Source organism: Phyllostomus hastatus, unplaced genomic scaffold (genome assembly GCF_019186645.2).
Source record: "Phyllostomus hastatus isolate PE091 unplaced genomic scaffold, TTU_PhHast_1.1 phas_scaffold_55, whole genome shotgun sequence".
In the NCBI taxonomy this organism is placed as follows: domain Eukaryota; kingdom Metazoa; phylum Chordata; class Mammalia; order Chiroptera; family Phyllostomidae; genus Phyllostomus; species Phyllostomus hastatus.
The window spans coordinates 12,848,032-12,872,681 of record NW_025334035.1 but is presented as its reverse complement, the minus strand read 5'-3'; the positions used below and the strand labels follow the sequence as shown (position 1 = coordinate 12,872,681).

Genomic DNA, 24,650 nt, shown 5'->3' with positions numbered 1-24,650 from the left:
AACTACCCTGCTAGGTAGTTGTGGCTTCGTGAGGCCAGCATGTAGGTAGTGGGTTTTCTCCCAGATGAGTCCTTGCAGGTAAGAGGCTTAGCAGTGGGCTGTGGCCTTACCAGCAGGCTTGCAGGACTGTGACAGCAAGGGAAGGGGGTTAAGTGAGCGGGGGCGGGGGGGGGGCGTTTCCACCTATGTAATATTAATTAAATTAAGATGTTACCCTATCAATACAACAACATTTCAAATCTCTATTAGTACCACAATTACAGGCTCGAAATGTCTATAAAGAGGGGGAATCAGCATGTCTGAGCCCTGCACCATCTGTGGAGTGTATAACCTTGTTGGCAGCTGTGTAGAAGTTCCAGCACATTGTGGGGCCTTCCCCGGACACTGTCTCCCCAAACACGGAGCCTCCTAACTGTGGGCTCTAGCCTGGTCTAGTGAGGAAAGTGGATGCGAACACCCCTCTCCAGTACTCTGAAAAAGAAGGAAAGACCCAGAAGTAGGAGCTGTGAGTTGAGGGGAGTTGGGAGACGTGTGCCGGGTGATGAAGGGTTTCCGTGGCTGGGAGGAGGCATGGGCATCAGACCCTGTGGGCAGCAGGAATTGGTCAGGGAGGAGGGACATGCAGAGGCTGGCGGAGGCCACATTGTAGGGGGAGGGACGTTGTAGGCAATGGGGCTGGCCGAGGGTCAGCACATGCAGGGTCTGTGTTGTTTGCTTTGGATTTTAGTTTGTGAGAAACAAGTTAGTTGCCAGGGAAAGGGAGAAGAGTCATGTACGTGGTCCAAACAAAAGATCATGCGTGTCTGTGATGGAGAAAGAATTGCCCTGCAGGAGCAATGGGGCAGGATGGGGTTGGTCCTGTGGAACGAAGAGACCTCGGGAGGAGGAGGAGATGCATGTCAATAGCTTCTATCTTGGAGGCCTGGCCTGTTTGTAAGAGCACGACACAGGAGACACAGTTGGTTTTTTGGAGAAAGTCAGTGCTGTAGGAGAGGGCACAAGGTGGGAAGAGAACCCGATGAAACCTGGTGGGATGCTTAGATTTTTGAGGGGACAGTGAGAAGGAGAAGGCGACTTGGCCAGCCTCCCCTCCTCTCCTCTCCTCTCCCCTCCTCTCCTCTTCGTTGGAGAGAAGCTCTGTTCTGGTGTGTGCCCGTTCCCATCTGTATTCCCTCGACACCACCTTTATGTGTCTGACCTCCTGGCATTCCTTCCCACTGGCTGGAGGGACCCATGCATATTACACACTTGACTTGCCCATCATCCCACATAAGTCTGCTCCTCCACTGTCCCACATTCTTTCTCAATCAGCTGCCATTTCTCTCCCACTAACCTGTCCTTCATACATTCCCACTATCAGTGACCCCATCTTTTTCTTCACTGCCATCTCCAAGTAGTCACTGGGCCCTGCAGGTCCTCCCACCCCTGTCCCTCCCCTTTGTCCCTGCCTTGTTCCTCTCATTCTTTCCCCTCTGGATTACTTTGGCAGGATCTCACCTCATATCCCCACGACCAGTCTTTCCTTGGCTGAGTCACACACTACACTACTTCTTTTACCCTCCTTCTGAAATGCACATCTGACCACCTAACTCCCTTGCTTAAAACTAACCAGGCTCTCCTGATAAGTAAGTGACCCACATAAATAGTTGGCCAAGACCCTTGTCCTGGCCCCTGAGCCCAAAACCACTGAGACCACCAGAGACAAGCCTACAGTTCAGCAGTCAGGTTCTTCAACCCACAGCACTGAGTGGTCAGAGGGGCCTAGGATATTCTCATCAAACGAGGCGGGATGGAGTTCAGATGACATCTAAAAGAAGCTACGTAGGCTCACAGCAAAGCAGGCTGTGAGTAAAGGGATTTATACTTGGTCTGCACGCTGTCCTCTCAGGTCCTCCCTCCTTGGAAATCACAGTTTAGGTCACAGGTGGCAAACACAAGGCCTGTGGGCCGAATCTAGCCCTCTACCTTGTTTTATCCGGCCCAGTACCTTGTTTCTTCTACTCGGTGGCAGCGCTGAGCTCTTTGCCCCTAGTTTAGGAGTAGTTACATTTATACAGTCCTAAAATTACATTCGGCCCTTTGAAGGCAACCGAGAGGCTGATGCGGCCCCTGGCGAAAATGAGTTTAGCAGCCCTGGTTTACATGGATGTCAATTGCTGTGTCCAGGAGTTCATGTGAAGCTTTGTACCTGGGTTGGAAATCGAGGCTCTGTGTGTGTGTGAGAGAGAGAGAGAGAGAGAGAGAGAGAGAGAGAGAGAGAGAGAGAGAGAAACTGACTTCAATCCTCTAGGCAAGAGTGGGATGTTTTACTTTTACTGATATGATTTCAAATAGCAAGATTTCTTACACTTAATGGTTTTAGAGAACAAAGTTTCTCAGAGTAAGAAGCAGTAGTCATTCAAAGCAGGGAGTGAGCCCTGGCTGGGTGGTTCAGTTGGTTGGAACATTGTCCCCTTGCACCAAGGTTGTGGGTTTGAACCAGGTCAGGGCACAGTCAGGAAGCAACCAATAATGCATAGATAAATGGAACAGCAAATCAGAGTGATGTTTCTCTCTCTTTTCCTTCCTCTCTCTCTCTAAAATCAATTAAAATATTTTTTAAAAGATTTTATTTATTTATTTTTAGAGAGGGAAGGGAGGAAGATAGAGAGAGAGAGAAACATCAATGTGTGGTTGCTGGGGGTTATAGCCTGCAACCCAGGCATGTACCCTGGCTGGGAATCAAACCTGCGACACTTTGGTTTGCAGCCCAAGGTCAATCCACTGAGTACGCCAGCCAGGGCTCAATTAAAATATTTTTAAAAAGAGAGAAGGGCATAAGATGACACTACGGGTGGGAGAAATAGTGTTTCTTATTAATTTCACAGCTGGCCTTACCTATGTCTGTTATATCCTGATGCATGGCAAGCTAGCTATTTATTTCCTAAGTCCAATACCATTGTCTTAGTCTTAGTTTGAGATACCAAATAAGACAGAGTGTTTAGCCCCTGTACTTCTGAGCAGAGCCAGATATGATGGCATACAGTCCACACTCCAGCTTCATAAGCTCTTCAGTCAAGTTTCCAAATTTCAATTTAGGTTGAGGAATGCATTGTACTTTTACCCACAGGCTTGTTTATACTTTTTAATCCCTGCTGGCATGTGCACACTTGTCTTCTTTCCTCTCTGCTGCCTTCTCATCTTCCCATGCCTACTTCAGGCCAAAGCTATACCCCTCATGGCTCAGAGAGAGGAGGAAGTGAGGGGTGGGGAGGGTGGGAGGTTAAGGCAGCAAGGACAGGGCACCCACAATTAGGACAGCCTAAAGTATGTTTGGAGAGAAAATGGCCCTCCCATTCCAGGGATCTCCAGCAGGGGGCGGTCTCTCCTCTTTGTAGGGAATCGTACTGCCCCAGATTCTAACTGGACTTGCTGCCAACCTTGTCAATGCCCTCATCAACTATCTGTTTCTCCACCAGCTGCATCTTGGGGTGATGTGAGTCCAACTAATTTTGGGGACCAAGAAGAAATGACCTGCATGTGGCTCTTCCAGGGAGGTGGGAGAGAGTGAGACCTTTATCTAGTCACTGTGGGCACCTGTGGTCTCCTCCTTGGGCCGCTCTGGAAAACCTGGCTGGGGATGGGGAATAATGCTGCATTGGAAAGAGGATGATCACGGAACCTACTGTAGCCACTCCAGCGAGGGATGGGTGCTCACCTTGCTAAGCGAGCCGAGGAAGGGGTGGAGAACGGCACCTCCCTCACTGGACTGTTCTTCCCAGGGGCTCAGCACTGGCAAATTTGATATCCCAGTTCTCCCTGGCTCTGCTCCTCTTTCTCTACATCTTCTGGAAGAAACTGCATCAAGCTACCTGGGGAGGTAAAGGCTGCCTTTTGTTTGTCCAATTCAATATGGTTTTGTCAGGCCGATGGCTGGTGGACTGTGACTGTACCTGTGCCCCACCTGCAGGGTGGTCCCTGGAGTGCCTGCAGGACTGGGGCCCCTTCTTCCGCCTGGCCGTCCCCAGCATGCTCATGCTGTGCATCGAGTGGTGGGCCTACGAGATCGGGAGCTTCCTGAGCGGTCAGTGTGGGGCCAGCCAGTGGTGGCAGTGGGGAGTGTGGGGCCAGCCGGTGGCTGCAGTGGGGAGTGTGAAGCAGGACATCAGCTGTGTCTCTCCCTCAGGCATCCTCAGCATGGTGGAGCTGGGAGCCCAGTCCGTCGTGTACGAACTGGCCACTGTTGTGTTCATGGTGAGTGTCCAAGACCAGTCGTGTGGAGGTGCTAACTGTGTCTCTTGAAAGAGCCCTAAGGTGAGTGTAGGGTTTCTGTGGAACATTTGGTCGTAATCTGTGAAATGATTCAAGAAGGTAAAATTTTATCCTAGAATCTGAGAGGACCCTTTTGGTTTGGAGGAGTCTTCCTGTGAGCTGAATGGGCTTGGGGAGAGTCTCTAAATTACTCATTCAGTGCTGGTCTCCCATGCCCCCACATGGTTCAAACCGGAAACACTTCACTTGACAAATAGTTGCCACAATGCAAATGCCTTGAGGGCAGGTGGGGCATAAAGGGGGACGGTGGTGGGTTTCTGGTAGTAGGGCTGAGCCCCTGTGTCTCACCATGCTCTGCTCCTGCCTCGGTATGATGCCTCTTAAAACTTGGTGTGACTGCTCCTGGGTTGGACCCAAAAACCTAAAAAACAGCGACAGGAGCAGGTGTGCACACCTGTGTTCATAGCAGCATCATTTATGATCCCCCAAAGGTGGAAACAGCCCAAGTATCTATCCACGGCTGAATGGCTAAAGAAGCTGTGGTCTATCCACGCTGTGGAGTACTCACTCAGCCTTGCAATTGAGGGATGTTGATGTGCTAGAGAAGAACCCCACTAGTCAGAGGCTTTCTTTTTTACTTTGTTTTATTGAAAATGTCAGCTGGAAGTTCTGAAGGGCTTTCTTCCCTAGCTAGCAAGTGTCATTCAGAATCAAGGTGAAAGGTGGGATAGAAAGGGAGCATGGGCTGGGGAGAGGGACTGAGGCCAGAGCATGTGCTCTGGCACTGTTTGTTGTGCTAACACTCAGACCCCTGGCCCCCAAACTTGTTATATTTTAAAGTACATAGATATGAATTTTTGTGTTTTTTTTTTCAAGAATCATTTTCTTGAGAGGGGAAGGGAGGGAGAAAGGGGAGAGAAATATTGATTGGCTGCCTTTTGCATGCCCCACAACCAGGGACCTGGCCCGCAACCCAGGCATGTTGGGTTGTCCCATCAAATTGGAGACCTTTCAGCTTGCAGGATGATGCCTAACACACTGAGCCACACCAGTCAGGGCTGTTTCAATGTCATTAATAACACTTCAATGAACATCTTAGGAGAAATATCTTTGTATACTTGCTTGATTATTTCATTAAGACAAATTCAGTTTTAAGTCTTTTGCATACTGTATATTGTTATATGATTTCTAATAAGCTTATAAGAATTTACATTTATGTTTCTCCATAATCAAAAGATTTTTACCCTTTACTCATATTAACCCATTATTTACATTTCACCACATATGCTTGCCTTCTGTCTCCCTCTCCACAGTTTGTATTCAAAGGCCATCCATTGTTCTGATAATGTCCTTTATAACTTGACTCCCCCTGGCCTCTTTAGTGTATCTAGGGTGTTGCCTCTTTAGTGTTCTTTAATCTAGAACAGACCCTGGGCCTCTCTTTGTCTTTTTTGGACCTTCATCTTTAGAAGAATAGAAGCTATTATATACAGGCTTTCTCTCAATTTGTTATTGCTGATACGTCCTCATGAACGAACACTTTCCAACTCTACAACTGATGTGGATTTTATATAATAGGTGGTTAGACAGGTATGTTTAAGGTAGGAACAATAAGCCAGGTATGAGAACTCACCAGGGCGGAAAGACCCAAGTGTCTAAATTGTAGGGTAGGACCTTTCTTCTGCCAACATAACAAATATCCCAATTGTAGAGCAGGTTTGGTGAGTTTATTTGAGTCAAACTGACAGTAATTGCTGGGAAGCAAAATCTCAACAAACTGAGAAATGCTCCAGAGAATGGCAGCTTAGCACCTTACTTTATACATTCCAAAGGGAGAGACATAAAGGAGTTACATGAAATCTGCTGGTGATAGATTAGGGATACAGGAGAAAGCAAAGTGGGAGAAACTTCTGGGATTGGTTCAAAGGTAAAATGATAGACTCACACTTCTTTTACATAGGTGGGTGCAGGATAGTTAATACTCAACAATTAACTTGATAACAAGGAGGGGATTTGTGGTCTCAATTTATACCCAAGGGGTTTGGAAAAAGGGAAGTTACTTTGACATTCCAAAGGTGTGTCGTCACAGATGCAAAAAGACAACAGACAGGCTCAGTTAGGGTGAAGATTGACCTTTGTTAGGGAATAATACTGGCCTAGGCCATGGCTACCCTCCATGAACTGGTTTTACTTAATAAGTTTTCATTTTAGACCATCCTTTTTGCTTACTTTAGGTGTCTGAGTTTGTAAGGCTGCCTTGCAGGGCTCCCCTGAGCTTGGCTCCTTTTTGTCCACATGTCCCCTATGTATCGCTGGTCATGTACTTTATATTCCCTGACTTTTCATATTGCTGGTCATGTGGTATAGACTGTACCATAGCCTTTTCTTCCCAGGATTGTCACTGGTCATGTGGTATATACCCTTAGAGGAGGAAAAAGTGCTGCAGATGGAGATGGGCCCAGGTTCTTGGTGCTTGCAAGCAAAGAATTGGATTGACCATACACATATTATAAAGTAAAGCCAGTGGGAAATTTATTAAGGAAAGTACACTTCCCAAGACATGGGAGCAGGCCATCTCTGGCCAGGGAATGGCCCTCTTCTACTAAATGACTACAGACTTATAGGGTTTTTACTTAAGCTTCTACACAGGAGCTTTGTATTTCCCACGATCCTCTTTGATTGCCCAGTTGGGGAGAAAACCACAATACTAATTATTGTCAGGTGTCAGAAGGCGATTCTTGGAAGCCAGGATGCTGACTGATGACAGCTGCAGTGTCTCAGGGTTTCCTTTTCTATCTCTTGCCTCATCTTCCCCCTGAGAGACATGGGGTTGCTGAGGGTGGATGGTCAATCTTCTGTTTATACTTCCTGCTGGAATAGGACAGTAGACCCTGCCTGCTGAAAATCATGAAACTTTTGCCTTAACTTATCTAGAGGTTGGAGAGAAATTCCTGAGATCAGCGTGGGCTCTATGTGTTGTAAGGTGTTAGTATTGCATTCCTTAGGGATTGGTCAAAAACCCTGGAGCTTCATCATCCTGATGTGGAATTGTTTGAGTATCAAAGATAAAAATTAAGATGAAAGGGCCAGAGATTAGAATTATTATAATAAACCAAGTTACTGAGGGAATGTATCCTTTAATGGTATCCCAGATAGTTTCAGGGTTACTGGGATACAATCTTTTTAGCCATATTGCTTGCTGTAATATTTTATCATCACTCATTTCAAGAAGTATTGGCTAGAGTGCAAACCCCACCTTCCTGGACCAACAAGCAACATACTTAAAAGTCCAGTTGGGTTCCTGGGCTGGCAAGAGTACTTTGAGGCTCAGATTATGTGTTCAGGAAGATTAGGATTAGTTCATTTGGCCCAAAGTACTCCTAGGGATATTCCTCACTCACTGTATTGTGGTTGATGATGGCAAACCTAGCAACTGTTACACGTATTGCCCCAGAGAAAATCCTGGGTAATTTGTAACAGAGTTATTGGCCCAAGAAGGACTAGCAAGAATGCAGATTGTTAGCAAAAAGAGGTCATATTGACTTATCTTTAAGGTTTCTTCTTCTTGAACAGGGTTTGAGGTCTTCGTAGCAATAGTATAGGACATTGTGGAATAATCAGGCTTTCAAATTGACAGGTGACGGGGTGTGTAAAAATAAGTTCAAGATTTTTCTTCAATGCCCATAATATTAATTGAATTAGAGGAGAGAGGTCTAGTGTAAGAACTAGAACAGAGTAAGTGGCCCCAGTATCAACAAGAAAATAAATTTTCTTACTTGACACATCAAGGGTTACCTGGGGTTCCTCTGAAGAGATTAAAGTGCTGGTATAGGCTGGGTAAACCTGTTCCCGGGCACCCTCCATCCTCAAGGGCTCCATAGCCTTAGGTGATGACCCCTTGCCACTCTGGCAATGGGCAATGGGGGTGGTCTACCTGCCAAGGCCAGGAGACAGGGTTTGCGCCTTTGCCCATGGGGCATGACCCTGGGGGTGGCCTAGTGCAATCCCTTGCCCAGTGTCCAGGATGTTTACACTTAAAGCATGTTTGATCTTTTTGCCCTTGGTGTTTCTGTGGCTTTCCTGGGTCACCTTGTGGTGGCTGGACACTGCCAACAGTGCTGCTAATAGCTGGTGCTATTAGTTTGGCCTGTTTTTCTGCCCCTGCTTTTTCTCACACTGGCTCTGTTCTTTCTTGTCCTAATTAGACTCTATGTTTCAGGCCTCTTCCTAAAGTTGTTGCTTTTCTTCTGGAGAGCAACAGGTGGTCAGGGTTATATAAAGGTCTTTCTAGGACACATCAAAGGCAAGGGTTAAAATTTGGAAGTTACTAGTGAAGTATGAGGGATCTTTGGAGAAGTTTCATAGTCTTATCTTTGTGCTGCTGTAGGCCAGTTATTGAAAAGGATACACGTACCCAAACGGAGTCTTCTATGCCTGTTATTTCCCTCTGGGGTAGGAGGGCAGGAGCAGTGGGGAGATAGGAAGCCCCACTAGAGCATGCCCTGGGGGCTAGGTTTCTGGTAGTAGGTGGGAGAGAAGTTAATTTCTCTGAGGTGGGAGCAGAGATTCAGGACTCTGGGGCCTACTTGGTTCCCCTTGAGACACAGGTGGGGAACTTAGAGGGGGTCATCTAGAATGTCATTGTTGATCCCTCAAGGGGCTGCTTCCCTTGGCCCAGAACAGAGGGCTGGATTGCAATACAGTGCTGTAAAGGCTTGAACATTGGGAATGTCTTGCCATTTGCCTAACCTCCAACAAAACAGGTCTAACTGGAATATGGTGTTGTAATTGCTGCTCCCATTTTCAGGCCAAATTTCCCCATCTCCTAGTTTATACTGAGACTAAGCCATATTTCAAAAGATTAGCCTCTCTTTGTTGAGATTTCAAGGCCAAATTTTCCCCAGTTTCTAAGAATGCATCCCAATGGGGATCCTGAGGGAATGGAGGGTGTATTGCCCATCTTGTCCATGGAATACTTAGGGAAAAGAAGAAGAGAGTAGCACTTCCTGGCTCCCTAGAGGCATCCCCCTTCCTTTGCCTAAAGAGTTCCCTAGTGGGTTATAGGGTGTCCCCTGTTATCCTACCATTGTAGGCCTCCAGATGTCTCTGGTGAAACCAAGAGAGTTTGAGTGTGCCAGCCAGCAGGAAAAAAACTGGAGTTGTTATGGACTAATTTTTTGTACCTCCTTCCTTGTATCTAATTCTCAGGCCTCGGCTAAGATGGTGATGGCTTGTCTTGTAAAGAGTCTAAGATGTAGGGAGGCGACTGTGCCAGTCATTGAAGCACTTCCCAAGACCAAAAGAAAACCTGCTATTAAAGTACCAGAGAAGTCATTGATGAACTCAAACTACTGTATTTTGCCATGTATAGTGCGCAATCAGGTTTTAGTACTAGTTCCCATGTATAATGAGAATCAGTTTTACCCATGTATAAAGCACATTCTTATTTTTCCCTCAAAAACTTGGGCAAAAAAGTGTGCATTGTACATGGCAAAATATGGTAGTTTCCTCTGCTCCTCATAATTGATTAACTCTTAACTAATTTCCTCTACTTTATATTTGATTAACTTTCCTCTGCTCATAATTGACTAATTTGAACTAGTTCCTTCTGCTCCTCTGCTTCTAATAATTAATTCCTCTGAAGAGGGGGCAGGAGCATTCTAGTTTATCTATTTTACAAACCTAACATGGGTTGGGAAGGCCTCCAAAAGTATTTTGAAATGGTCACCACCTTGACCTATGTTCAGTAAAGGCAATCACTTTGATTGCAGAAGAGACAGACAGGGAAGAGGTGCAAATAGAGACCAAAATTAAATGTGTGAAGCAAGTCTTAGGAGGAACGTGGTTGGCTAAGTAAAGGAGGGAGGTGCAGCTGGCAACCCTTTCCGAGAGTTACAACAGTCCGGAATGGAAAGCCGTGGGGGAGGGATGATGTTGCTTTACAGCGTGCCTCAGTGCGTAGATGTTGCCATGTGCCTGGCAGGAAGCTGATCTCTAACCCTGATCCACAACCAGGTAATCCTCACATGGAGTCTTTTAAGTGGCGGGTGCCATTTTGGCTCTTAACTGCCAGACCTGTGCCCGTAGGAAAGTGGCAAACTCTCTGCAAGGTGCCGGGGTCACTCAAGGCATAAAATAAAGGAGACAGAGAGTATGGAAGTCTCCTCCAACCACTGGGGAGGGTGGAAGGGGTTGCCTTACCACTCTGGCATTTCCACAGAAGTTCTCCTGGCTGGCTTGCCAGATTGCTGCAGATGGAGATGGGGTCCAGGCTCTTGGCGGTCAAGAACAAAGAATTAGATTGACCACACAGATATTGTAAAACAAAGCAGGTAGGAAATTTATTAAGGAGAGTACATTTCCCAAGACATGGGAACAGGCCATCTCTGGCCAGGGAATAGCCCTTTTTTATTGAACAGTTACAGGCTTTAAAAGTTTTTTACATTCTCCTTGACTGCCCACTTGGGGAGGAAACCACAGTGCTAATTATTATCAGATGTCACCAGGTGATTCTCAGAAACCAGGATGCTCACTGATGACATTTGCAGTGTCTCAGGATTTCCTATTCTATCTCTTTCCTCACAGGTGAGATAGAATAGTTTCATACAACTGCCGTACAAGCCCTTGCATGACCGCTCCCTTAAGCATTAAGCCCTAGAGTTACCATCTAGGCCTCAGTTGTGATTCAGCTCCAAGCCCAGAAAAACAGCAAACCCAGGTCTATTGATGCCATGGCTGATATCAGGAACAGCTATGATGCCTAATGACCCCCTGCCCTGGCACTGACCAATGAGTGGAGACTGTGGCTCTGAAAGGACACACCTGGAGAGCTGATGAATATTATATAAGATCCTCTGCTGGGACCTCTAGAAAAAAACCCTCAAAACAAAGGACTCAGCTCATGTTCCCTCCTCTCTCTGGCATGCCCACACCTCCCCACTACCCCCCTCACTGGAGCATGCCCGCAAACTTCCCCACTCTTCTTCCCCTGGGTGCATTACTTTTTGCCTTTCTCCTAAGCTCCAGGGACCTCCTGCCCGCTTTTTTTTTTTCCTCTGTAAATTGTTTCCTGAGCCCATGCAGTCCAGCTGGCTCACTTCTTCCACAACTCACTTAATTCTACCTCTGAGACTTTCTAAATAAACTTTCTCTTACAGTTGAGTTCCTTAGCTCTAAACTCTTTCCCAGCTGAACTCAAAAACTAAGGTTTCTGAACCAACATCTAACATCTGGTGCCATTTTACCATTCACAGATTTGTCCCGTTATTAGTGATATCAACTGATTGCTTGGTTAAAGCACTGCCCACCAGGTTTCTCCACCATCAAGTTACCCTTTTTCATTGTGGTTAATACTTTGTTGGGAGACTCAGATTTTCTATAGCCCTGACCTTTAGCAATCCTGGTCCTAAGGCAAAACTCGTGTTTAAATACTTGATGACTCTTTTTTCTTAATACTAATTTCTCAGGTAATAATTTTTTAGATAATAGTAATGGATAATCTGTACTGAACAACTTAGTATGTGTGAGGCATTATTCTAAGTAGTTAGGATGTATGGACTCATTTAATTCCAACAATAATCCTAATATGCATGTACTATTATTACGAGGTCCCTTTTGCAGATAAGAACTAAGGTGTAGTGAGGGTAAGTACCTGGTCAGGGTCACACAGCCAATAGGTGGCTGAACTAGGATTTAACCCAGACAGTCTGGCTTCAGAATTCCCACTGCTAACCACCGTGCCATACTGCTCACCTGCATCTCCTTTACCACCACCTCTGCCCTCACCAAAAGGGTAGCACTGCTAACAGCTTGTATGCACCTTTCTGTTTTTTTTTTAAATTTTTAAAAAAGATTTTACTTATTTTTAGACAGAGGGGAAGGGAGGGAGGAAGAGAGGGAGAGAAACATCAATGTATGGTTCCCTCCTACATGACCTCCATTGAGGACCTGGCCGGCAACCTGGGCATGTGCCCCAACTGAGGACCGAACCTGCAGCACTGACTAAGAATCAAACCTGTGACCTTTCGGTTTGCAGGATGACACCCAATCAACTGAGCCACACCAGCTGGGGCAGTTTTCTTAAGTTCTTTTTATCCAATATTTGTGGGAGTGGTGTCACCATAGAAGGTTCTGTCTTCTAAACTTGCTCCTGTGATGGCCTTTTGGAACAGATCTATGGTGGGCTCCTGGAATCCCATCCTTCCACACCCAGAGGGCGAATCAACTGTGCAGGGTCTCCCATGGCCCAGGTTGGAAGCTCTGTAGAAAAAGCAGGTTTGCGACAAGGATCCCAGCCCAGGATTCCAGGTTCCATGTTAGCCTGGGGACTCCCAGCTAGACAAAAGAATATTGCAAATTAGTTTCCTTACAACTTGTAGAGCCAAGTTTTACCAGTGAGGTGTGAAGCACAATTTACCTAGTCCCTCTTTTCTGGGGAAGGTGTATGGTGTGGCTCAGGACAGAGCTGAGAGGCAAGGCTGCTTCCTTGCTCCCTGCTCTCATAATGTGAGCATTGTTTTCTTTTTCCTTTAGATACCTACTGGCTTCAGCGTGGCTGCCAGTGTCCGCATTGGGAATGCGCTGGGTGCTGGAAACATCAAGCAGGCCAAGAGGTCCTCAGTCGTCTCCGTGCTAGTCACAGGTGCTTCAGCTCTTTAGTCAGTGACTCATCTGAGCAGTCCATGCACTTGAAACCCGGGTTCCTTGTTCCCTGCAGACCTCCTTTCTCACTGTGCTGCTTCTCTGCCTTTTTACCTCCAGAACTCTTCGCTGTAGTCTTTTGTGTCCTGCTGGTAAGCTGTAAGGATCTTGTGGGGTACATTTTCACTACTGACCGGTGAGTGCTGAGATTTTCTTGAAATATGAATCTGTGGTAAAGAAATGGTCAGGCAGATGCTTTCACATTTGCCTGCTGGGGTTTTTGCATCTTGAGGGGTTCTGATTTCATTTGCAAAATCAAACTCACTGATGTTACCTGGAAAGAACTGATTAGGTACAGGGACTAATTTGTAATCTAGAGTGCCAACTTAATGGGCATTGGTGGTGTTATAGGTTTCTGGTGCTCAGGATACTCAAGTATTTTAAGGAAGGGAACTCAGTTTTGGTACCATTGATTACATGTTCAGTTAATTATTTTATTCCAATGACAAAAATCATTGTTATATCTCAGAATTTGCCAGAGTACCTGGTTTGTAATATTTGCATAATATATTTGCCAAGCCAAATTGAAGTTAAAATCTCACTAGTAAACTGTATTCTGGATTCTGACAATGACAGATGCCTAACCTGATCCAAGAGAGAACAGAGAACACTTCTAAACGAAGCAAAGGGGGAAATCCCAAAAAATACTTTTTAAAGCACAAGAGACTAGTTTGCATAACTTTTGCAAGTAAAATTTAAAATCTGGAAGGAATAAATAATTTTCTAAGAAAATAATTTATCAGCACTTACCCTAAAAAACACACTAGATATTAAAGGATTGATTTCCTTAGAAGAAATAAGAAAAAATTATTCTATTTTCAAAACTTTTTAAAATCATTTTTCACTTTCAATTATAGTTGATGTACATTATTAGATTAGTTTCAGGTGTACACCCCAGTGATTACATGTTACATAACTTACTAAGTGATCATCCTGATAAATCTTGCACCCATCTGACACCACAGCTATTTTTTTTTTAATTTAAAAAGATTTTATTATTTATTTTCAGAGAGGGAAAGAGAGGGAGAGAAACATCAACTGGTTACCTCTCACATGCACTGCAACCAGGGACAAGCCCACAACCCAGGCATGTGCCTCTGACTGGAAATGGAATTGATGACCCTTTGCTTTGTGGGACAATGCCCAACCAACTGAGCCACAGCAGTCAGGGCCATACATAGTTATTAAACTATTATTGACTATATTCCCTATGCTGTACTTTACATCCCCATGACTGTTCTGTAACAACCAATTTGTATTTTTTTTAAACATTTATTTATTTTTAGAGAGAGGGGAAGAGATGAAGAAAGATAGGGAGAGAACTATCAATGTGTGGTTGCCTCTGGCACACCCACTACTGAGGACCTGGCCCGCAACCCAGGCATGTGCCCTGACTGGGAATTGAACCAGCAACCCTTTGATTCACAGTCCAGTGCCCAGTCCACTGAGTCACATCAGCCAGGACCAATTTGTGCTTCTTAATCCCTTCACCTTTTTCACCCAACCCCTCAAACATCTTCCCATCTGGCCACCATCCGAATGTTCTCTATTTATTAGTCTGTTTCTATTCTGCTTATTCATTTGTTTTGTTTTTAGTTTCAATTGTTGATATGTATTTATAGCCATTTTATTGTTGACATTTTTTAATTTTTTTCTTCTTTTTTAAAATATAGTTTATTGATTATGCTATTACAGTTGTCCCATTTCCCCCCTTCACTCCCCTTCACCCTGCACACCCTCTCCCACCCACATTCCCCCCCTTTAGTTCATGTCCATGTGTCATACATATAAGTTCTTTAGCTTCTACATTTCCCATACTATTCTTACCCTCCCCCTGTCTATTTTCTACCTACCGTCTATGCTACTTACTCTCTGTACCTTTTCCCCCTTTCTCCTCCTCCCACTCCCCTGTTGCTAACCCTTCATGTGATCTCCATTTCTGTGGTTCTGTTCCTGTTCTAGTTGTTTGCTTAGTTTGTTTTTGTTTTTTGTTTTAGGTATAGTTGTTAAGTCATTGTTTTAGGTATAGTTGTTAAGTCATTTTACTTTACATGTTTTTTTATCTTCTTTTTCTTAGATAAGTCCCTTTAACATTTCAGATAATAAGGGCTTGGTGATGATGAACTCCTTTAACTTGACCTTATCTGAGAAGCACTTTATCTGCCCTTCCATTCTAAGTTAAAGCTTTGCTGGACAGAGCAATCTGGGATGTAGGTCCTTGCCTTTCATGACTGGGAATACTTCTTTCCAGCCCCTTCTTGCCTGCAAGGTCTCTTTTGAGAAATCAACTGATAGCCTTATGGAAACTCCTTTGTAGGTGACTGTCCCCTTATCTCTTGCTGCTTCTAGAATTCTCTCCTTCATTTTAATCTTGAGTAATGTAATTTTGATGTGCCTTGGTGTGTTCTTCCTTGGGTCCAACTTCTTTGGGGCTCTCTGAGCATCCTGGACTTCCTGGAAGTCTATTTCCTTTGCCAGACTGGGGAAGTTCTCCTCTATTATTTGTTCAAATAAGTTGTCCACTTGTTGCTCTTCTTCTTCCCCTTCTGGTACCCCTATAATTCGGATGTTGGAACATTTAAAGATGTCCTGAAGGTTTCTAAGCCTGTCCTCATTTTTTTGAATTCTTGTTTCTTCTTTCTTTTGTGTTTGATTGTTTCTTTCTTCCTTCTGGTCCACTCCATTGATCTGAGTCCGAGTTTCCCATCACTATCCCATCACTATTGATTCCCTGTACATTTTCCTTTATTTCATTTAGCATAGCCCTCATTTTTTCATCTAATTTGTGACAAAATTCAACCAATTCTGTGAGCATCCTGATCACCAGTGCTTTGAACTGTGCATCTGATAGGTTGGCTATCCCTTTGTCGCTTAGTTGTATTTTTTTTGGATCTTTTCTTTGATCTTTTCTTTTATTTGGGCCATTTTTTTAATCTTGTTGCACCTGTTATGTAGTGAGGGGCAGAGCCTTAGTTGTTCACCAGGGCAGGGCAACCCATGTGGGCTGTGTTGTGATGCTGTATGTGGGAAGGGGTCTGGGAGGGAACAATGGCACTTGCTCTGCTCTCTGACAGATTTCAGCCACTTCTGCTGCTTCCCCCAAGCAAACCGGGCCCTTCTGGTTCTGATTCCCAGATGGGTGGGCTTGTGTACATTCTAGGACCCTGTGGGTCTCTCCAATCAACTCTCCTGTGAGGCTGGGAGTTTCTCCCAGCACCTCAACCCCCACAGGTGTTTTCAGTTAGTAATTTGAGGCTTTATTTCCCCACACTCAGAGCCTGGGTTGCGTGGTCTGTCTTGCTCCCTAGTTTCGCCTGGTTTATCTGTGCATGAATGTGGGACTGCCCAGTCTGCCAGTCACCTTGCCAGCCATCTTCCCAGCCACCTTGTGTGCCATGCCCCTCCATAATCCGCCACCTTACTGGGTCCACCAGCCACCACCTGCATGCCTGGGGTCTGCCAGCTGCTGCCTTGTGCCCAAGGTCTGCCAGCCACCACTTTTTTTTTGCTGTGACCCCTCTCCACTGGGCTGCCTGATTCTGCCCCTCCTACCAGTCTGGATGAATGTGTTTACTTTAACTCCTTGGTTGTCAGACTTCCATACAGTTCAATTTTTTGTCAGTACTGGTTGTTTCTAAATTTTTGTTGTCCTTATTTTGGTTGTGCAAGGAGGCACAGTGTGTCTACCTACACCTTCATCTTGGTTGGAAGTCCCTGATGTTTTTTTCTTCTTAAAAGGTTCCTTTAACATTTCTTGTAATACTGGTTTGGTGGTAGTTAACTAACTCCTTCAGCTTTTTCTTGTCTGGGAAGCTCTTTATCTGTCTTTCAATTCTAAATTATAGCTTTGCTGGGTAGAGTAATCTTGAGTGTAGGTCCTTGATTTCATCACTTTGAATATTTCTTGTCAATCCCTTCTGGCCTGCAAAGTTTCTGTTGAGAAATCAGCTGGCAGTGTTATGGGAGTTCGGTAGGTAACTGCTTTTCTCTTGCTTTTTAAAGATTCCCTTTGTTTTTAATTATGATGTGTCTTTGCATTCTAATTATTATGTCTTGGTGTGGACCTTTTGGGTTCATCTTGTTTGGGACTCTCTGTGTTTCTTGGACTTTTATGTCTATTTTCATCACCAAGTTAGGGAAGTTTTATGTCATTATTTTTTTAATAGATTTTAAATTTCTTGCTCTCCCCTCCTTCTAGACCCACATAATGTGAGCATTGGTACACTTAAAGTTGTCCCAGAGGTTCTTCTTTGCACTATTCTTATTTGTGGGGATTCTTTTATCTCTTTGCTGTTAGGATTGGGCTTTTTTTGCTTCCTTGTATCCCAAGGGATATATTCCTTATATCCCAAATTGCTGATTTGAGTCTCAGCTTCATCTACTCTACTGTTGATTCCCTTTAAATTATTCTTCCTTTCAGTTAATGTATCCTTCATTTCTGACTGGTCTTTTTTATGCTGTTAAAGTTCTTGCTAAGTTCATTGAGTATCCTTATGCCCAGTATTTTGAACTTTGCATCTGGTAGATTGCTTGTCTCTATTTTGTTTAGTTCTTTTTCTGGGGGTTTGTTCTGTTCTTTCATTTGAACCATGTTTCTTTGTCATCTCATTTTCCAACCTCCCTGTGCTTGTGTTTATGTATTAGGTAGAGGTGTTACATCTCTCAGGGTTGGTAGAGTGACCTAATGTAGTTGGTGTTCTGTAGGGTCCAGTGACATAGCCTACCTAATTACCCAAATTGGGCACATGAGTTGTGCCCCTCATGTGGGGCTATGCACATTATTCTCTTGTACTTGGGCCTTGATTGCTGTTGGCACATCAATGGGAGGTATTTACCCCCATGCTGATCAGCTTCATTGACTGTCTTGACCACTTACTGCTGACCTTCAACCACCATGGGGGATGAGCTGTGCAGGGGCCCATGCCACAGAGCAGGATTTATTTCAGTGGGGCTCTGATGTCTGCTGAGTCCAACCCTGAGTTTGTTGTTTGTGGAGGTGGTTGGCTGGTGATGCTTTGATGTGACCTGAAGCTGCCCACTGGGTGCACTGGCTCTGGGGCCTTCTGGGAGGTGAAGGGCAAGGTCTGCCACCACCTGTATTCTGCCCAGGGCCATCCAGCATGAGCTACAAAGCAATATGCAGATGGCTGCTACTTGTGCTGGGCTTGGAGGTGCCCTGGTGAGGCCAAGGTGTGAACCAAGACTGGCTGCTGCTAGTGCTGGGTCTGGGGCCACTTAATGTGGTAAGGGGCTTACTGAGGAGATGCTGCTTGTTTGAGAGATTTTAGGAAAATCTGAAACATGACCCAAGATAGGCAATACATATGGAAAAACCACTGGAAACAGCCTGAGTGGGCCCACAAATTGGGTGGGGCAGTGCCTCAGAGTCATCAGGGCGGGGTGAACAGTGTGAGCCAGGTTGATGGAGTCTCCAATATGGTGCCTGCCTGCTGGCTCTGTTGGGGGAAGGCTCAGAAAAGTAGCAATGGCCTCTGCCAGCACTTCTGCTGGGAGAAAAAGCTGCTCCCCCAGTTCTTGCCCTGATGCCAGACAACTCATTTCCTCTTCATATGCCTCTGGTGCCTTTTAAGCTACTGCTCCAGTGTGGGAGCTCAAAGGGAGTGAGTCTGGGTGAGTCCATGTGTGGGCCCTTTAAGAAGAACTGCCTGGGCCCTGGCTTGTGTGGCTCCATGGATCGAGTGCTGGCCAGCAAACTGAAAGGTTGTAGGTATGATTCCCAGTCAGGGCACATGCCTGGGTTGCAGGCCAGGTCCCCCGCTGGGGGCGTGTGAGAGCCAACTGATCAATGTTTCCCTCCCTTCCTGTCTCACTAAGAATAAATAAATAAACTGTTTAAAAATTTTTTTAAAAAGAGGAACTACCTGGGACTTCTGAAGCCCTTTGTCTTCCTCAACTTCAATCCCTGCTGGTTTTTATAGAAAGAAGTTATGAGGACTTTTCTTCCTGGCACTGGCACTGGCCAGCTGGGCTGGGGGCCTCAGCAGCCAAGATGCCCCTCCCTATTTTTATCTACCACAGGTGGGCGTGGGGCTAGCCCATTCCGCGTCTCCACCCCTCCTACCTATCCCAATGTGGCTTCTTTAATTCCCCAGTTGTAGGACTTCTGTTCAGCCAGGTTTTAGATGGTTTTGAATGGTGGTTGTTCTGTAGTTTAGTTGTAGTTTTGATGTGGTTGTGGAAGAGGGTGAGTACCACATTTACCTATGCCAACATCTTGATTGGAATTAAAAAAAAAATATTTTAAAATTTCAAAAAGCACCAACCCAGAGGTTTCCAAAGGAGGATTGTATAAAACCTTTCAAATTTAGGTAATCCCAATGCTGTCTGAACTATTCCAGAAAACTGAAAAAGGACAGTTTCTACATTGCTCATGAAGCAAATATAATAACATTGGTACTAAACTCTGACAAAGTTAGCACAATAAAAAAGAAAGTCACAGAGCAATGTCACTTATTAATATGAATTTTGAAATCCAAAATAAAATATTAGTGGACAGAATTCAGCAGCACATTAAAAATAATATATTTTGATGGAATATATAATTGAATGTAATATACTAAATAGAAGAATAAATGTGCAGAACATCATGTAGAGAATACTGCAATATGAAATAATAGAGTCTAGAAGGGAACATAAGAACATATATTTTTGTATTTCCTTATCTTTCATAAACACTAAACAAATGCAGACAGTGAAACGAATTGTCACCTGGTGGGGGAGGGGTGGTAATGGGAAGGCTGGACTGGGGCAGGAGTGGAAGACAGATGTTTCTTGACTTCTTTTTCATAGTTTTTCTTTTAACCATTTTCACATGTTGTCTAGTCAAAAATAAAATTAGTTTTGAAGAAAAGAGCTGTATTTCTATCCTTTTGGGGAGGACAGTAATCACCTTGTTCAGTGCTAGATTTCTTATTAATTCATGCAACAAGCATTAGTTGCCAGACAGTGTTCGAGTTTGCTTGTCAGTCACTCAGGCTTTTTTGAAATTTCCGCCTCCCTGGGTCAGGGCGGCATTTATGTAGTCTCCCTTCAAGTGCGGATGTTCAAATCCATGTGACTGGCTTTAGACAACATTAGGGCCCATTTCTGGGAACAAAGGACCATTCTGTAAATTGTCTGTGGCCTTTATAACTGGCCAACCTCTGTTCCACAGACGGAACTTTAACTCTTCTGTTGTGCTTCATTCAGACAAACAGAAGGCACGTGTGGGACCAAATCATTGGATTTAACTGTCTACATTGACCAAATGGACTATATATTTCTTCTCAAAGTTGTGAGATACTATGGAGAGGTGGTTCCCCACTGGCCCAGGAGCAGTGGCGTGGTCCCTGAATGGACTCTGAGGGCCAGCCCCGGAGAACCGCAGTGCTCGCTGCTCCAGGCTTTTGCTCATGACCCCCATGTACTCTGCTTGCTAACAGAGACATCATCACTCTCGTGGCTCAAGTGGTTCCAATCTACGCTGTTTCCCATCTCTTTGAAAGTCTGGCTGTAAGTATTATGCAGTTGTCCCGTAAGCACCTTTACAATGTGTGTGCTGCTTCTGATGATGGTGAAATGAAACAGAGAAGCGGAGTGGGTGGGCAATACCAAACATTTCCTATTGCTTTCCAAGAACACTTGCATGTGGCAGTGCCACAAATGGCGGATGGGACCGCTCAGGCGGGGGCTGGTCATCTAGCCTGGCATTGCACTGTTCACACTGGTGTGTTATCTGCCCACAGTGCACAGGCGGTGGCATTCTGAGGGGAAGTGGGAACCAGAAAGTTGGAGCCATCTTTAACGCCATTGGGTACTATGTGATTGGTCTCCCCATCGGGATTTCATTGATGTTTACAACCAGACTGGGAGTGATCGGTAAGCGCTAACTGCAGGTGGGCAGGGCTGAGTTTCTCATCACCCGAAGTGACTCTTAGAGCAGGTAGGCTTTCACTGAGAGCTCTGGCACTTCGGAGCTTTTCCACATTCATCCTGTGCCAGTCAGAGGCTGGCGGGGTGGGGGGGGCGGGAGGGAGCGCAGCCCAGGGCTGCATGCTCACGCCTCTCTTAACAGCGTGAGCCATCTCCCACGCTCACCCACTGTAGCCAGCAGCGTGGCCTTTCTACTCATCCCCTGTGGGATGGCATCGAGTGTCCATGTCAAGTGGGCAGTAGCAGGGGCTGCTGCGGAACCATTCAGAGATGTGCCTGTTGTGGTTCCAGCCTTGCTCTTTGGGGTCAGCTCTGTATAGTGAGACCTGGAGAGGGAGTCTGCAGGACTGACTGAGGCTGTCAAAAGCTGGCCACATGGGAGTTTTTGGGATGGTGGTAGGGGGAGCCACAGGACACCCTTGGTGTGGTTCTTACAGAAGTGGTAGGAGCACCCGTGGTGGCTGCATACATCCTGGAGCAAATGCCCCGAGCCGGCGATGCCTCTGGCAGGACTCACAGGGAATGGTCCCCGAGGTGCGCCCTCAAGGTCACCTTCACCGCCACTCTACAGCCTCCCCCTCTGGCCTGGTGCAGCCCTTTAAGCCTTGTGTTCTTGGATCTCCCTGCAAGGCCATGTGTGTGCTATGCGTGAACAGCACACAGGGAGGGCAGGGCGGAGGGGACATTTTCATCATCTTAATCCATTTGGAGGAAAGAACTTAATCTACAGGACCTGAAATTACCAGACTAATTTTTTTTAAAAGTACAGAAAGAAATGACTGACCAGCTTTGATTTCTAAAACAATAATTTGGAAGGCATTGACAATTAGTCAATGATTATATTGAAGTTTGAAAACATTACCTTTGGGTGACACTGAAGTTGACTTAAGCCTGGTTTGTTTTCATCCATTAGCACTTGGCAGGTTCAGAGGGGATGAGGAGTCATTTGATACCTCAAATGAACTTTCAGTCCAAAGTGTCCCATTACATTGCACATTTTTTCTCAAGTTCAATAATATTTTAATGAAAAATACATGGAATATATAAAGAATGGAGTTGCCAATGCAAAGTTCACTGGGCTTGCATCCTAGTGCAGAAAATCATTTAACTGAGTTCCTAGCATTACTCATTTTTTAGATTTGACAATGGTATATAGCTATGGGAAATATATGAGGAATCCACTTAAAAATATAGATGCATCTATGTCCCAAGTACTGTACTAGGATCACTAACTTATTTAACAAACATACATACTATGTGCAAAGTACAGGTAATTAAGAATCACTTAAATTCTGGTGCAAACTTCCATCTGTAAAATAAATGTTATGGCAATGTCATGTACAGCATGGTGACTGGCTGCATTGTATATTTGAAAGTTGCTAAGAGAGATGATCTTAAAAGTTCTTATCATAAGAAAAAACACTAACTATGGGTGGTGATGGATCTTAACTGGAATTATTGTGGTAATCATTTCACAATACAGCTGATTCTTGAACAATACAGATTTTAACTGCTCAGGTTCATTTATATGCGGGTTTGTTTCAATAAATACAGTCAGCCCCTTAAATCCTCAGATTTCACATCTGTAGATTCAACCAACCACAGATAAAAACCAGTATTTTTGTGTGGGGGAGCTTTGTCCAGCAGAGCCCCCACCCCCCAACCCTGGACATCACAGATGAGAATAAGTTTACCAAGACATGATCTGCTTGGGGAGGAAAAGTGGCCAATCTCTCAAAGCAGAAGGGCCTTGAGCCTGTTCCTCTATGGGCTTCCATTGGGTTCAATTCACACAGGAAGACAGGTAAAGCTCATCAATCAGTGTCAGGCAGTAAGGATCAAACAATAGATAACACTCAAAGAACTATGAGGGCTTATTTATTCTGAGTCAGGGTCAGTTAACTAAAGGGCCTTAAAACTTTGGGAAACAAACTCATTTCATGCTCGGACTCTTACCAGAAAATTGAGGGCATTCTTAACAAAGCAGTCTTCACAGGATTTTATGCATTCTTTCTTGGGCCTGATAGCCCTGGGGAACTGCCTGTACCTGCCCAGGCCTGCACTGCCCTCTGGCATTGCTTCGGGCTTAAATCAGGCAGGGGAAATAAATCAGCCAAGAGATTAAGGACTTTTCACAGACAGAATGAGGACTCAGGCTATGACAAGGCTGAGGGGTGATGATCCATCACCCCCTTTCTCTTTAGCCCCCCAAGTCCTTTTTTGGGGGCCCCTTCTGACCATGCCTGACTTAGGTCATCCCTCCCTTGAGGTATCTTACCCATCATTAGCTGACCAGTCATCTGCCTGGGGCCAAGCAGGGTGAAGTAAAGGGGGCAGAGGTGGCACCCCAGCCGGGAAGATAAGCTTTGTTTCCTTAGTGGCTTATGGTCCCAAGGTCTTTTTACTCAGCCTTAGCCATGAAGGGTTACAGCTTCTGAAACTAGGCAGGGTAGTTCCCAACATTTTTATATTTCCAAAAGTGGTTTCCCAACTGCAGATTGCAAATACTGTTTTATTCGTGGTTGGTTGAATCTGAGGATGGGAAAGGTCAACTGTAGTTAGATTTTGGGAGAGTCAAAAATTATATGCAGATTTTTGAATGCACAGTCATGTGCACCTTTAACCTCTGCATTATTCAAGAGTCAAGTGTATGTACAAATATTGAATCATTGTGTTGTTTACCTGAAATGAATATAATGCTGTAAGTCAATTACATCTTAATAAAAATGTTGTGGTCTTGGGGGGAGGGGGGAGGCCTCTTCAAGAAGACTGTAGTTAGTGTGTGCCACACTCACTTTTAAAAAAAAGTATAGTTCCACCTGGTTTTGAGAATGATGTCACCTCTGGTGGGTGGGCAGTGCACCTACCCAAGGTGCCTTAGGAGGGTCAGAGTGCCACAGGTTCTCGTGGGTAGCTCCATTCTAATTTCCTCCCAGGAAATGGCTTTTCAGACACACAGATTCCTGGGCCCTGCCCAAGGGGCTCTGATAATCATCCTGTTGCAGGGTTCTTAGGTTGAGTCAAACAGCAATCTTTTAAATGGTGTATGGTGGAATCCTGGAAATCTAATTCACAACTTTCAAATTACAGCTGGAGGCAGCTGGTTAAATTCTGTTCAAGATGATTAGAGTGAGCTTGTAGTTTCTATGGCTTGGGAACACTGGATCTGATGTGTATGTGCTTTTACTAGTCCATATGGGAAGGGCAGGTAGTCACCAACTCTATTCTAAATATCACACTGATCACATCAGTGTGAAAATGTGACCTGAGAGTGACTGGTACCAAGGAGCAGAGTTGAAAACTTTGCACTGAATTTGGGCACCTCCACCTGTACACCATTGGTTGTCTAGGTTCCTTCAGTTTACCCAGATCCAGAATTCAACAGAGACCAAGCAAATGGGCAAAGCAAAGGCCATTTATTCAGAGCTTGCGTTTTGCCAGGGACTAAAAGGCAGGCAGAGGAGTGGGAGAGCCTCACAGCAGCGGGCCAAAGGGAAGGCTCAGGTGGGCCCTGAGGGAGGCTGCTGGCCCAGGGAAGCTGGGGGCAGGCTGACGGGAAGTGGGGTGTTCTGTTTGACTGATCAAGGGTGTGTGGGTTTTTCTGGCTGGTCCTAAGTTGGAAGCAGGGACAAAAATTAGGGAAGTTGTCACTTACTGATCAAGTGCTGGCCATCTTGGGTCAGTTGTTGCAGAAAGCATTATTGAGTTTCCTAGTTTGGCCCTAGCAAGAGCAGTCTGGCCTCCCATAAGACTGAAGTACAGCACAC

The 24,650-nt window shown here is 45.1% G+C and overlaps 1 protein-coding gene across 7 annotated transcripts in view; it reads left to right on the top strand.

The window, feature by feature from the left end:
* Window positions 1-24,650, top strand: part of SLC47A1 (solute carrier family 47 member 1) — a 64,243-nt gene that overhangs the window by 34,989 nt on the left and 4,604 nt on the right. For 4 of the 7 annotated variants that reach the window (XM_045824386.1, XM_045824385.1, XM_045824381.1 and 1 more), the window contains 8 exons: window positions 3,378-3,475; window positions 3,762-3,859; window positions 3,950-4,063; window positions 4,166-4,233; window positions 12,784-12,892; window positions 13,012-13,087; window positions 20,394-20,463; window positions 20,697-20,829. In XM_045824386.1, coding sequence (XP_045680342.1) covers window positions 3,378-3,475; window positions 3,762-3,859; window positions 3,950-4,063; window positions 4,166-4,233; window positions 12,784-12,892; window positions 13,012-13,087; window positions 20,394-20,463; window positions 20,697-20,829 — 766 coding nt within the window. Of the gene's footprint in view, window positions 1-3,377; window positions 3,476-3,761; window positions 3,860-3,949; window positions 4,064-4,165; window positions 4,234-12,783; window positions 12,893-13,011; window positions 13,088-20,160; window positions 20,464-20,696; window positions 20,830-24,650 lie in introns of all 7 variants that reach the window. The other 3 variants (XR_006783986.1, XM_045824382.1, XM_045824383.1) reach the window with 3 other exon arrangements.